Below are 15,310 nucleotides of genomic sequence, written 5' to 3' on the forward strand. Positions count from 1 at the left end.
AGCTGTCTATGTGTATTTTTAAGAGAGACATTGGGCACAAAAGGAATGTAAAGCGTTCCACCATAGCAAAGTGCATTTATTATCATAGCTGGCTACATAAGTGTTCACTGACATGGTATCGCTGCAAGCTTTTTATTTGGGTTTGCTGGGATTTTAACTTTTTCAATTTTGTGAAGCCTATGCAATAGCACATTGAGCTTCCAGTTCAGCCTTTTATACTTAGGCTGTGTCTACACTTGCATTCCTCTTTCGAAAGAGGTATGCAAATGAAGGAAATTGAAAATGCAAATGAGGTGCAGATTTGCCTATCTGGCACCTCATTTGCATATTCTTATTTCAAAAGAGCTTCTTTCAAAAGAAGAAAACCAGTGTAGACACTGCTCTTTTGAAAGTAAACCCCATCTTCGAAAGAATCCTCCTTCCCATAAAAAAAGGGAAAAAGGATTCTTTCAAAGATGGGGTTTACTTTCAAAAGAGCAGTGTCTAAACTGGTTTTCCTCTTTCGAAAGAAGCTCTTTTGAACTGAGAATATGCAAATGAGGTGCCAGATAGGCAAATCTGCACCTCATTTGCATTTCCCTCATTGGCATACCTCTTTCGAAAGAGGAATGCAAATGTAGACACAGCCTTAATGTCACATGAAGGCTCAACGTTAGCAAAGCTGGCTGCTGCTATTTTACCATACACTCACACCCGCTCTCTCCCTTTCTGCAATGGGGGACACGTTTACACTGCGCCCACATGCACAGATTTCCAAGGCACACACCCAGATGCCCCTAGGCCTGCACATACAGTATTAGCATCTGAGTGTTGGGGAGGGGGCATTTCACCAAACTGTAACTAATGTAGCTTTGGTCCAAGCCAGCTTCCAGTTAAGTGACTGGCATAACCACCATTGACTTCATAGGAACAGGATACTATCCCGTATTTGTTTGCGTGTGCGCATGTGTGTACGCACTCACTGTAAGTATCTCCACCACAAAACAACACAACAACAACAAAAAGACAGCCACTCACTTTGAGATCCTGACAGCTGTGCTAAAGACACTGGGCGGCTGTTGCAGGAAAGGGGAGATGGCTTTCCTTTAACTGAAGGAAAGTCATTTTCAGGTCTGTCTTCCTCTTCAGCTGCACTGGGGCCTCGTGCATGTTGCTTCCTATGCCCTACTAAAACATGCGCTTCCTACCTTTAAATAACTGTCCTTAAGGAGCTGGTTCTTTTGTATTAAAATCTAAAGCAGAAGCTTTTCCAGCTCATCAGAGCTCCTTAAACATGCAGCAACTAACAGAAAGTTTAGAAGTGACCAAAAATACCTCAGCCTAACCTAACCCCCTGACCGACACAAGAAACTATAGGTGCCTTCCAGAGATAGCAATAACGAAAAACACAAAAACACCGGTACCTGCCATTGTTCATGTTCAGTAAATGCCTGGTCTCCTGTAGGGGAAGGAAAGTGCCAAACTGACCTTTCAGACTTTGTTTCCCCTTCTCTGGCAGGGTGAAATGGCAGAATATTCCCACAAACAGGGAAAGAAGTGAACTGGTACGATGTTGCCACTGGTCACTCATCTCATCTCCCGCTACATGGAGGCTTTCTAAGACTGGCTAACGGCACTGGCTACTGGAAATTGCGGCTGGAATTACAGAATGGTTTCAAGATGCTTAATGGGCAGCCTTCTAGCCAGTTCTAGCCGTCTGAGCAGGTCCCAGCTTTGCAAAGAGTAAAACAATGGAAGTGTTTTCTGAAGCCCGCCACACACCTCCCTCACACAAAAGTCTTCAATGTTTTGGACACGACAAAGCTACACGGTACGTGACCACCCACTGTCATTGAACCCTCCTCTCTCTTCTCCCCCTCTCCTAATCTCTAATAAATAGACTGGCATTACCAATATGTTTCACCTGGCCCCATTAATAGGTATCATTTAGTGATGGCTTTTGGGCAATAACAGTCTCAGTTAAGTTCCAGCCAAGCTTTTGGGTTTTCATAGGACGGTATGTGCCCAGTTGATCCCACTTGTTCATGGTTTGTCCCTCCCATGAGGGCATACTTTCTCCAAACACCACTGATGGCTGTGCACCAAGATGCTCAGGGATGTTTTTTCCTCACACAAGATCAAAAAGGTTATTACAATTATTGATTGAAACTTTGCTCCCATGAGTAAAATGGTCTGCAAGTCAAAGAGCCTGATTCCCTTTTCTGTGCCACTAGAAGATGCAGAATTAATTCAAGACCAATCTGTTTCGCAAAAAGCTTCAATGCCTGGTTTAGTTTTAAGGTAGCTGAGCAAGCCACAAGGGCCAAAATGGTCTTTGGCCTACCACAAGAGCTCTGCTTTCAACAGCAACATGCAATACCCTTATAGGTTAATTCCCCCCAAAAAGCAGGACTCTCAAACTGGCACAAGGACAATTCCATCATTCCCACACTGGGTACAGCCCTGCACTTGGACTACGGCAATACAAGTCTTCATCTAAACTTTATTCAAATGAAGAATTGCACACTAGTACAGCCAGTCATTCAAACCATGGCAGTGCATGCACTGCAATGCAGACTGGGGAAACTCTCCTGTCATTTTCTGAAGTATATGCTATGTACAACTTCAGCAGCCAAATGCGTATACTAGGGTGTTAATTCCTGGTGGGGTTTTTGCTCAGTGGTTATCATAGCTGTGAAACTCCACGAGTCTGGGCATGTAGGAGCAGGTGCACATTGTGGGCTGAACGACTCATCAACACAGAATTAAAAGTGGAACAAAAACCTGAACCAATACTGCAAACTGCTTTTTACCCTTGTTTTGCTACAGTGATGCTTTCTGCTATACTGGGAGAATGCAGGGTGTCCCTGGGGCATTGTAAATAGCACTCCAAGTATCCACACACGCGTGCACACACACACACACACACACCTTTTCTACTATAGTGAGTTACATTCAACTGTGTTTCCTGATCATCTCATTAAGCTGCTTATCTCTTTTGAGTTTGTATTCACGCCCTGCTGCCAGCCTCCTGACCACACTGTGCTCTTCTCTGCTTCTACCATATGTAGCCTCCATCATCTGCCTCGCCCTCCTCTTCTTCAGCCTCTTCTCCAGCTTCCTCGGTCTCTTTCTCTTCCTCATCCTCCCATCCAACGCCACTCCCAAAATCCCCCGAGAACCCAACAACATCATCTGCAAGAATAAGAGAGTGCAAATTAGAGAAAATCCGTCCATTGGGACCCCAGCATACCTCCTGTTCTGCTGTAGGCTTAGAGAGGGAGCTAGCTGCCTTGAAACTCATTTGGAGAGAGCCCCTTGTATAAGATTCAGATGATAGTAGCACCACCAACCATGTTCTTCCTCTCTTTAGTTCCTGCAGAGAAAGATCCTTAATGTAGTGCTCTCAAAGGCTAAGGCAAGAGAACACTGACTAGAGCCACCCAGGACATGGGGTATGCAGCTCAAGCAGAAGTACCTGAGCGACCTTTCGTGTAGCTAAACTGGGTCACAAAGCAAAGGAAGCCATGGGAGCAGCACGCACTTTAGCACAGACTAGCCCCACGAGTAACTATCAGGGTTCTGGACTGGCTTATACAACCTGTGCTGAAACATGTATGGTCATGATCTCTCTGCTCCGTGACCCAAGGTAGGTAGATTAAAGCTAATTTGGATGCCTCCTAGAGTTGCCAGTGTTTACCATGCAGACCTACCCACAGATGATGCCCACAGTGCAAAACTCAGCCCTGTCCCATTCTCATAAAGCATCCCGTTCTTCCCCAGTGGTGGTCCTTCAATCCCAGCCCCAGGCTTTGACACTGCTCTTCAGCATACCTCTCTCCCCATAAGTAATAGACAGCCACCCCTCAAGGGCCATCCTCCACTCAGGGCAAACCAGGCCAAGCTGGGTACTGGCTTTACAGTGTAAATGAACATCCATTAGGGACTAGGATGAGGTCTTTGTTTCATCTGCTATGACCTAACCTCCCACCTGTTGGGCTCAATGCAGGAGTTAGTGGAGGAGGCCCTATGGACCATGCTAAGCAGAAGATCAGGCTGCATGATCACCAATGGGCCTTGGCACTCTCCTGAGTCCTTAGCATTCAGGCATAGGCTTTGGTGAGCCTTTGGGGGCAGGCTTTGCAGGAGTGCTTGTGTTACGTGGCTCCTGTGAGAGTCACTTGCCATTCCTTGAAGCAACAGAGCAGTCAAAGCTGCTCCTCTGCAGCGCAACATTCGTTCCAAGTCAGATAGACATAAATTCTTCCTTTCTCCTCCTCATGTCCTTACCACAGTCTGGGTTTCCATGTATCCGTGTTCCTGTCAGCTCCATGCCAAGCTGGTCAACACACCAGCACTCCCCACTGCTCTGGTCACACTGCATCTTCCTGTAGTATCCATCCTCATCACAGCTCGGAATGAAAACACCTGGGAGAAAAATTACAGGACTCTCCAAAACTGGGCCTAGTGTGAGACCAGAAGACGTACAGTGTGATGGCTACTGCTGCATTTGAAACCAGAGATGGACTCAGCTGTCCTAGAAAGTTACTGAGCAAGTGTTTCAGAAATCCAGCAACCAGTGGATGCTGCCTTAGTAGAAGGTGGAATATTAGGAGACTGCGCAGTGGGTCAGGTCACAGAATGCGTTTATCAGTAGTTCGGGGGAAGAGCTCACAAAGCAAGAATTTCACAGCTGCAAACATCCTGCAACAAGGTCTCAGATGAGGCCAGCACTAACTCAGAGTAATGCATTGTGCATCACAGTGAGAGATATCATCATCTAGGTGTCCTGTGGCGCTCAGATCTAAACTGCAGGGAAATAAAGGGGCAGAGCAGATTCCAACTGTGCTCCAAAGGAATGTGAAGGGTGAGAGAACTTCCCAACCACAATTCACCCAAAATTGTTAGCAATATGGAGCCCACAGGCCAAAAGCTGTTCCAGGACTAGATGCGTCTCTGAAGAAGAGAAGTGAAGTCTACCCCAGCAGTCGTTACTGGGACGTTCACACAGCTCATGACTCACCAGGTTTCTTTTTTGCTGCTTCTTGAATCTGGATCCTCTCCAGCTCCATGAGACAGGGGGGCTCTGTAATACCCAAAGCAAACACCTCTTAGAGCTAAGTGGTTGTCTCAGCATGCCTGCCTGTTTCCATGCAGGGAGGGGGACTCCTTCAGAAGTGAGCAGGGAATTAGTAGTGAACAGGGGAGAGGATCACCTTCAATTGATCAGAAGAGCGAGGTTTGCTCAATCTCTATCTTTACCCAACCCCACTCCTCCCACCTTTCTTTCTGTGCCTATCAGGGATCCCTCACCCAATGGAATCTAGAGCCTCGGACACAGATTTTCTGCTACCTTCCTGTCTTGCTCCCTGTTAAAATGACGCAGCCTGAAACAGTGACTCTTCTGTGGGGCTGTTCTCCTGTTGGACTTCAGTGGAAACAACAAGCAGTCTGGTAGCACCTTACGACTAGCAAATGTATTAGGCCGTGAGCTTTCATCTGAGGCAGTGGTGTCTCTAAGGTGCCATAGGACTGCTTGTTATTTGAGAAGCTACAGCCTAACACGGCTACCCCTCTGAGACTATTTTCAATGGAAATGTCAGGTGGGGTGACCATCTGCTAAGCTCATTCTGCCCTTTACTGTGATACACACACGTATGTAACCACAGCCCCTCACTGCTTTTTGAAAGCACTTTAGAAAGTGGTCAGAACAAATGCGGGTAGAACAATGGCTGCCCTCACTGCCTGGGAATCACGCCTTACTGCCCTCGGGGTGTACACCGTGCCCGGAAGGTGACCAAAGCTTGGCTGCAGTGAACTGTCAGAGGCAGTGAGTAAGAAAGGTAGGAGCCTTTTTTGAAATTACTCTAGAGACTTTTGTCCTGGGACCTGAGAGCAGAGGCTCCCCAACAGACCTTACCTGCTGTAATGCGACACAGAAATAGTGGGCTCCCACAATCTGATTTCTTTAGCAAGCCAAACCAGCTGGGGCTTTACAGCCGAGGGCAGGCATTTTGTGAGAGTACCGACTCTTTGCTAGCATATGGAATTGCTGACTGAGAAGCCCATACAAAGCAGCACTCTAAAGAAAAACCTGCTGGTGACGCACTTTCTCGCCAGAAGCAGAAGCACCATTCAGCAGTGGAGACATGTCCATCCTTATAGGTGTCACAGGAGTTGAAGAAAGGCCGGATGCAAATCTCATACTTGTCTAGGTTGATAGCTGCGAGCTCTGTCTGATCCAAGAAAAGGTCATTGTTTGTGTCCAGCTTGGAAAACATCCAGCCAATGGAGTCCTTGCAGCTGGCCACCAGGCTTTTATCCAGCACTGTGAGCAAACCAAGGGAGCGCAGGGGAAAGAGAGGGAACAGCAGAGTGTCAAATCAACAGTGCCTTTAGCCCTGGCACCCGCACCCCCACCGTGCACGCCGGTACTCTCAGGGCAGTGCCTCCTGACGGGGTGGCATGTTCACAATGCTCGCACTCAGGGGCTGAACTGTGTGTGTAATCATGGGCTTCAGGACAGAAAATAAAATGGGGGGAAAAGTGAGAACAGGATTACCCTGGGACAGTGGGTTTCCTTGTTAGATGGTCTGCAAACTCATTTATGTTTGTCAGCTGAAGTGCTTCTGCTACTTCTCACCCGGAACAGTTCCCCTGGCAGTGTCCTTTGTGTGTCAGAGTGAATGGTGTGCTGGTGTGACTGGGGCAAATGGGCTGCTATGTGCCTTGTATTTTCAATTTTGGCAGCAGTGCTTCCTTTTGAGGCTGGTGACATGCCCTGACATGAGGCCATGACGCTGAGACGGCCTAAGGAACCTGTGACATTCAGATGAAATGGGCCTCTGCCCCTGGACAAACTTATACAGGGTGAAGGAAGTCGGAAAGAACTGCAGGGAGGGAGGATCACAGGACATAAAAGCTCAGCACTGAAGCAGTGGAGAGTCCAAGCACTTTACCCAGTGAGTCCTGCATTGCTGTGCACTGCAATCCCTGCAGGATCCACACCGCAAGGAGGATTGTTTGCCGGAGTCACTGGGCAACGTTCTTCAGCCCCTGCTTCCCTTTCCTTATTCACACAGGGTACAAAGCAGCTGCCAGTTTGTTTCTGGGTGGACCTCCTGGCAGCTGGAGAAAACAAACGTGACTCCTGGCTCTGACTGTCAGAGCTGAGTGAGGAAAGCTCGTGGGGCCGGGGGTGGCAGTGCAGAGTCTGTCTCAGACTCAGCTCTCACGGCTGATTTTTACCAAACAAATTCCCCCCAGGCAGCATCTGCTCAGACATTTTTTGTTCACTGACATTTAAACTAACCAGATTCATCCTGACTGAGTTCACTTCACACTTCACACGTGCTTTGGGACCAACCTCAGGGGCTACTTCAGGGACAGGGAGGGACTCAGCTTTAACAGGAACACTTGCTTTGCCTTGTTTGTGCTCACAGCAGTTCGCACAGCTGATGGACCATGCAGACCCCCCTCATTATTTTGCCTGACCAGTGCATATCTATTGCAGCCGAAACTCAGAAAAGTGAAGGGATGAAAGGACAGAAAAGCAGCAGTCAACAACAGCAAAACAAGAGCAGCCAAGGCGGAAGCTCCGAGACAGTATTCAGAAGCCAACAGAGAAGTTAAAAGGGCTGTAAAATGAGGCAAGAAGAACTTTGTGGAAAACCTTGCACAGGTGGAAAAAGCTGCAGGGCAGAGAAACTTGGAAGAGCTGTATGACATCACTCGGAAGCTAGTGGGGTCATGGCGTACAGTGGATTGGCCAGTACAGGATAAGGAGGGGCATGTGCTAATGAGCCCACATGAGCAGCTCAGTAGATGGAAGGAACACTTTGAAGAGCTACTGAACCACCCTGCCCACATGGAACCTCTGGAGTTACCACCTGCAAACAGCAACAGACCTACAAAATAAGAAATCAGAAAAGCCATTGCCCATCTGAAAAGCGGAAAAGCACCTGGCCCAGACAACATCCCAGCAGAAGCAATCAAGACAGTAGTGAGACATCAGTAAACATGATGTATAATCTATTTGGGACACTGAGGAGATCCCACAAGGCTGGAAACATGGCTACTTTACCAAGCTTCCAAAGAAAGGCAACCTGAAGCAAAGCAACAACTAGAGGGGCATCATCCTAATGCCTGATACAGGAAAAGTGTTCAAGAGGATTGTTTTGGAGAGGATGAAGACAGAATTTGAGAGAGACCTCAAGGAAGAACATGCCGGCTTCCAAAGTGAGAGATCTTGTACTGACCAAATAGCAACTCTCACAGTGATCATAGAACAGTTGCTTCATTGGAACTCTCCCTGTATGTAACCTTCAGAGACTTCAGAAAAGCATCAGCAGTGTTGATAGAGACACTTTGTGGAAACTGCTGCAACACCGCGGCATCCCATCCAAAATTATGAACCTGATCCGTTCAACATATAAACCCTCAACGTGCCAAGATGTTCACAACGGTGTCTTGATAGAATCCTTCTGCATACTCTCAGGGGTGCAACAAGGGTGTCTGTTGTCACCTTTCCTGTTCTTGATCACAACAGACTGGATTATGAGCAGGACAAAAGATGACCATCAATAGGGCATTCAGTGGACGCTTTTCAAACAGCTAGAGAACATTGATTTTGCTGATGTTGCCCTCCTTTCACAGTGACATGAAAGCATGGAAGAAAAGGTTACAACGCTAGACAAAACTGCCTTGATGATTGAGCATTAGCAAGGGAAAGACCAAAACAATAAGGTACAACCAGTCCAACACCACCATTACACTAGGAGGGGATGATCTGGAAGATGTGGAGCAGTTCACCTACTTGGGGTGTATTATGGGACGAGATGGAAGAACAAACAAGGATATCACTGCCAGGATAAGGAAAGCAACAGCTGCATTCAAGACTCTGTGTTCCATATGGAGTTCACAAATACCATCTGTGAAGACAAAACTGGATCTTCAACACAAATGTGAAGAGTGCACTCTTGTCTTCAAATCACAAGCTACAGACATAAATAGATGCCTCAGGTACCTTTTTAGCATCAAATGGCAAGACTTTGTCACAAATAAAGAGCTTTGGAACAGAGCAGGACAAGAACCACTTCACGTTCAAATGAAGAGAAGAAAGTGGGGATGACTAGGCCACACTCTCAGAAAACCATCATCCAGCGTAGTCCATCAAACTCTCACATGGAAAACACAAAAGACGACAACCTCGGACAAGGTGGAGATCTACTGAGACTGAAGGACAACAACTGGGGTATTCCTGGAGTCAACTAGAAGTTTTGTCTCAAGACAGAGTGAAGCAGAGGAGACTTGTAGATGACCTATGCTCCACTTGGAAAACAAGGGTTAAAGTCAAGTAAGTCAAGTGTGTATCTAACACAATAATGGCTACAATCCCAGCCAGCCAGGTTTCTGCATGGTTGACCTTCATTCAATCCTAAAAGTTACACAGCAGACACTTTCAGCCGCTCAGAAAACTTCTGCATACATTAAAAACTTGTTACCTGCACAGCAGGTCCTCACTCAGACTGGCCATAACTTACTGCTGAAGTGGTCTCAAACCAAGCAAGGTGCAGCAAGTTAAAAATAGCACATGTGGTATGAATTACTTCAAAGCACCAAAAGCCATCAGCTAAAATGGCCTGATCACCATCCACCACTGGAACCATGGGGTACAGTACGAAGATATTTCAACAGAGCATTGTCACATGAGATTAATAAATATCATTTCATTTGCTGCCAAGATGCGGCAGCTCTACTATACAACAGTTCAGCCTAGGATTTCAGTTTCCCACTGAAACTCCCAAGGAAGTTCAGGTAGTAAGAATGAAATTATCCAGGCTGAAATCCGACTGGGACTCCTGGGCTGACATGCCTATTCTTACAAAAAGGATTTTTAACAACCACACATGCTGAGCAGCCGGTTTTGAGATCTTAAAAACAGCAACACAGTCCAGCTAGCTCCATGCTAAAGAGTTCAAAGCCAAAGCCCAGCTAGCTCCTTGCTAAAACATTGGTCCTGCACTGACTCAAAGGAGGGGAGGGATACCGCCTCGTTTCCTGCAGCACCTATGTATTCTGTGAAGTTTTTCCTTCCAAATTCTGTCCTCATCCCACCCTACTTACAGTAATAAAAATAATAAATGGAGGTACATACCTCATAGAGCTGGAAGGGACCTCAGGAGGTCATTGAGTCCAGTCCCCTGCCCTCTTAGCAGGACTAAGCACCATCCTTTTTTATTAAATTTATTTTCCCCAGATTCCTAAATGGTCCCCTCAAGGATTGAGCTCACAACCCTGGCTTTAGTAGGCCAGTGCTCAAACCACTGAGCTATCCCCTCCACATTCCTAGCCCCCTGTCTTCCTATCTCTGCTCCCTCCTGACCCCTATCTCCTACTCTTCATGGGACTCCTCCAAACCCCATGAGCCCCCATCTAACCCCTGGCCTGGGCCTAGCTGCACTGTATTCCAGAGACTTGCCTGTTTGTGTTGCCTGCGGGCTACCAAGCTGAGTGCAACCCCCTAGCAGCTGTTCCCCCTTGCTCCTAAGTGGCTACCCCAAGTTCTCTGCCATAGGGCCCTGCCTTCTCTATCCCAATCCTATTACCTACCAGAAGTGGGGTGGGGTGGGGTGGGGGAACTATCTGTGACACAGCCACAGCCTCCTTTGTCTTTCTCAGGCAGTGTTAGCAGAGTACACAGCAGCCAGGCAGCCTGGCTCTGCCCCTCTTCCCCCACATTGCCCTGCTACTTAAGGAGCCGTCTCTTTAAAATTCAAGTCCCTGCTTTGCAACATACCGGATAATTAGCCTGTTATTTTTAAAAAAGTTGGGATGCTCTCCAGGGAGCTAAAAAAGGCACAATTCCGGCTAACCTTTCCCCACCCCCTCAAAAATTATTGCCTGCCCCTGGTCTTGTTGGAGTGTGGGACAGCCCAGTTCTGCCACAGGTTTCCTGTGTGACCACGGAGAAGTCATTTAGCCTTTCTGTGCCTGCGTAAAACAGGGTCACAAGCAGTCACCTACCTCATAGAGAGGTTGTGAGGAGTAATACATTATAGACTGTGGAGCTCAGGTAGTGCAGCAAGTGGGGGTCACATGCATAGCTAAACACTTGAATAAATAGGAGCATCTGATTTGCCTTCTTTATACCATATTGCTGTTTATTATACACCGCCTTCAACCACCTCTTTCTTTGTCTTCTCGAAAGGAAATTATTCCAGTCTATGTACATCCCCCTTATGGGGAGGAAAGTAATTATTTATATGGCCTTTCTCTGGACCTCCCTTTTTCTACTGTGTTGTTTCTGAGATAGGAGAAATTAAAAGGTATGTCTGTGTCACCATTAAACTAGTAACAGCAGCTGGAAGAGAAGCTGGTGTCTGGGTGAACTACGAGGGGCAAAGGTTCCGATGTGAGACATCCAAGCCCACGCCAATCATGGGCTGCACTGTGCCACAGAAAGCTGGCCTAGGAAGAAGGGAACTAATGGATGCTGTAGTTAGCTAACTGAAAGGCACGCGCCAGACCAGACTGCCCTGAGCACAGTCTGCAGACCACTCTTCCCAGCTCATCGCAGCCAGTGGCAAGGAGAGGTTTTGCATGTGCACAGTTTTCTTACCATTCACGGGATTGGCCCCTGGGTTCCCAGAGCTGTTCTGCTTGGAGTTCTCATGTAGGAGCTGGAACCAATCCCGCAGACGGTCCCCCAGGTCTGCCAAGTCCTGCCCGGTACAAGTATCTGGAAATTAAATGGCAAAGCTATTACACAAGCATCACAACTGCCACCGAGGGCTGGGAGGGCGGACGTGATGCCTGGATTGGATAGCTGGGGTAGTTACTGAGCCCGGGGCACAAATGTGCTGTCAGGAGCACAGAAGCTGACGTACCCACCATTTCTAGAGGGGGTGAGAGAGGCCCGTTGTCATAGTCTCAAAGGTGGAGAGAATAAAAGCAGAAAAATGGGGAGACAGTCCCAAAACACACCCTCAATGCACACCTCTCGGTAGTGACCCCCTCTACAACCAGCACTTTCCCAGTCTCCACAGCACCACCTCTCACCCCTTTCCCAGGTTTTGGGGCTGGGCTCTCAGCCTGCCCTGGAATGACTTGTCTCCACTTCTTCTTCTCTCCTCTCTGGTCTTTGCTGTGCCTGGACATTAGGCCACACAAAAGCTCACTCTGAAGCAGAGTTAATGAATGAACTCCATCTCTACTGGGGCTGCTCACAACTTGGCTTCTCCAGCCTCCTGGCTTTCTGAGGCAGACCCCCAGCAGGCGTCTCTTCCAAACAGGAAAGGGGATGCCACCTGGGAGTGTCTGGTGCCATATCGTCGTAACATCGGCCATCTCGCTGCACTCTTGCCCATACCGAGACAGATGCAGTCATCTTTCTCCCTCTCTCATTCTCTCTTGCTAGCCCTTTGATGGCCATTCTTTTCTCCTTCACCCTCTTTTGTGCCTTCACTTCTGGCTTTCTCTTCTGTCTCTGCTACTCTCCCTCCCCATGCTACAGGCTCTGCCTTTAGAGCCAATGCAGCTCCCACTGCACTCAAAGCGTTTGCCTTTCTTTGGAGCTGACCCTCCACTTGCCTTCTTCTCTCTTCCCACTACTGATTATTTATTTGGTGTCCAAGAATCTGACAGGTAGACGTAGGCTGGTGCACAAAGGCCTCTGACCAAGGGTCTCAGTGGCTCTTGAACTGCCTTCTGCTTTCCAGGACTGTCCCTAGAAAACTTTCCACATGTTGCCGCTGACTCTAGCAGATGCTAGACTCCACTTCTGCAGCTGGAGACAGTTGTGCTCATGTATTTTGTTTGGGAGAGGGAGGCAAGGAACTCTCTCACTGACGTACCCCCCAAGCCAAAGGCCGGCTGGGCTGGCACCTGCAGCATTATTCTTTGTGTCCTCCCATCCTCATCACAGGCTATACACTCGGCTCATTTATTTCATATCCCACAGAAATAAAACGAACCAGGCAGCAGCCTGGCTCTTACCTTGTTTGACATCTGTGCTTGAGGTGGGGCCATGCTCAGTTGGGCAGGGGCACTGGCCCTCACACTTCACTGCCAGCTGCTTGCTGCTCAGGCAGGCTTGCTGCTCCAGTTTACACTGCAAGAAGGAGCAGGAAGAGGCAGTGGAGTAAGTGCAGTCCTGCTCTGAGCACTCGGCAGGTCACACCACCCACCTCCCCTTTGATTCTTGGATGGAAACGGAAACCCCAGTCAACCTTCTGGATAAGAAGCATGACCCCCGCTAAGAGCACAGCCCCACTGGGCTAAAGGTGTGAGAGCAGGCGGCTGGCCCACTGCCTCCAGAATACGCATAACCAAGAAGGCACCTGCTAAAAGTGTGCCTCTCTGGGTTTCATGTTTCCGCGCTCCTCAGGACTCCTTCCCAACAACCAGGCCCATTCACAGGTCAGTCCATTGCCCCGATCCTGCTACTGCTTGTGTGTGATCTTCTTAAGCAACCGCAAGGCCCAGCAGAAGAGGCGTCTGCAGGGACCACCTTCTACTCAGTCACCACTGTTGTCTATACAGAACCATATGGACCAGATCATTCCCACCAACCGCTCCTGAGGTTACTTCCTCCCCTTTCTAACAAACAGGCTCTTGGCACCCAGTCTCTTGCAGCCCTGTTCAGCCAGGGCACAGAGGAGGAGACTATACCCACATTGTACTCCCGGGGGGAAGCGCGGAGTTGCTTCCGACAGCTCTGAAGGCTGAGGATAAAGGCTTAGCTGATACAGATTCCCATCTGCTAGTTGCCAGGCAACAAACCAAGGGTAGCACAGCACACAGGGTTTTCCCAAGTGAGCTGAGTCACTCCCGAGCCATGCTGCCCTGCAAAGCTTTGGTCTAACTGCTGCAAATGCTGCCACCACACCACCATGCGGAATCCAAGATGGTGATGCCAGGTCACCAGCACGCGCTCACATCACCCCTCCCGGACAACTGGGCCAACCCGCTCAGTCATTCCTGCACCTCTGCACCACGCCCACAGAGTGTGGCTAGGGACTGGTGGCAGTTCGGCTGTGAGCGCCCATGCAGACCTGAGCTGCACTAGCTGACTCTTCATGGGAAGCCCTGAAGCCCAGCGGCTCCTTTGACACCCACCCTCCTATCTATACACGCGCCATTTCAGCCCCACTCACCACAGAGCTGTAAGTGTGTCCATCAGAGCCGCAGACAGAGGCGAGCTGGGTCATGTGACATGGTTTGCAAAAGGTTTCTTTGCTTCCCTGGTGCTTCGGGGCAGGCTGCTTGATTCTATCCACGGGGTGGGGGCAATGGGAGAGAGAGAGAGAGAGAGAGAGAGAGAGATGGGTAGGTGCTAGGTAGGGTCACCCATACCTCCCCACTTCCCAACGGAACTTGCTCCAGGCTTCTGCTCTTTGGTTCCCCAAAGAAATCCAGAACCCTTATCATTTGGCAGTAAACCATCTTCACTTCTCAGACCTGCAGACAGCTGTTCGCTGGTCTGTCGAACTGGGGAGCCACGGGCGGTGGGGAAGGTGGAGGCCCCTGCGTGAGGCAGGATGGAAGTGATCTTTGGAGCAACAGATTTCGAGCCAAAGTCCAAGTGATACTGTAGTTGATTGTCTTGCCTGGGTCTCAAGACTTGGAGGGAAGGCAGGTGGGAGGTGGTTCTCCCAAGAGAACAAGAAAATGACCAAAGGCCACAGAAAAACAAACGGGAGACACCTACAGTGATAATGGGCTCAGACAGGGTCAGGCTGCCTGAGGGGTCTGGTGGCAATCAGTGTTCCATCGACGCAGTTCTGACTGCTGGAACTGGAACAACCAATGCTCTGAAGTACTGAGAGAGGCAGGGCTTTGGCCACTGCAAGCTGTTAGCGTAACAGAGCCCACGAATTTACCGGTTGCAAGTCCAACTGTAAAAAGCGAGCTAAAGTTCCCAGGTGGTCACAGCGATCAACGATAGAAAACTTTTTACGAAAAGATTAAAGCAGGAGAGGGAAAGGCTGCATTAGTGTAAGCATGAAGCGTATTAGTCATGCCACCCAAAGGCTGGGTTAAGGCGAGTAGAAAACTGCAAATCAGCGCACTAAATTTGGGCTCCAAATTAGGCCTGTTGGGAGACAAATAATAAGGATGGGTGATACCACCCACCACTCCCTGCTTGGAGTCCTCAGACTTTGTGGAGGTCACCCTGGCTACCATGCTGCTGGATGGCTCAAAGAAGAGAGGATGGGAAGGAAGGAATTTTAGCATCATGGCTCCAGACCCACTGTTTACTGAGACCCCAGACCTTCTTCATCCAAATCACCCAAATTGTCCTGACCAGACCAGGGCAGAAGGAGAGAAC

General features: G+C 48.8%; 1 protein-coding gene across 1 annotated transcript in view; it reads right to left on the reverse strand.

Annotated features, from left to right (window-relative positions):
* Positions 1 to 528: 528 nt before the first annotated feature.
* SPOCK2 (SPARC (osteonectin), cwcv and kazal like domains proteoglycan 2) overlaps positions 529 to 15,310 on the reverse strand; it is a 49,740-nt gene continuing 34,958 nt past the window's right edge. The window contains exons 5-11 of the mRNA XM_074999497.1: positions 14,136 to 14,250; positions 12,976 to 13,090; positions 11,600 to 11,719; positions 6,089 to 6,307; positions 5,003 to 5,065; positions 4,270 to 4,407; positions 529 to 3,174 (exon numbers count right to left, since the gene is read on the reverse strand). Of these exons, the coding sequence (XP_074855598.1) occupies positions 3,038 to 3,174; positions 4,270 to 4,407; positions 5,003 to 5,065; positions 6,089 to 6,307; positions 11,600 to 11,719; positions 12,976 to 13,090; positions 14,136 to 14,250 (907 nt within the window). The 3' untranslated portion in view covers positions 529 to 3,037. The remainder of the gene's footprint in view (positions 3,175 to 4,269; positions 4,408 to 5,002; positions 5,066 to 6,088; positions 6,308 to 11,599; positions 11,720 to 12,975; positions 13,091 to 14,135; positions 14,251 to 15,310) is intronic.

Source organism: Carettochelys insculpta, chromosome 7, assembly GCF_033958435.1.
Source record: "Carettochelys insculpta isolate YL-2023 chromosome 7, ASM3395843v1, whole genome shotgun sequence".
Taxonomy (NCBI): Eukaryota; Metazoa; Chordata; order Testudines; family Carettochelyidae; genus Carettochelys; species Carettochelys insculpta.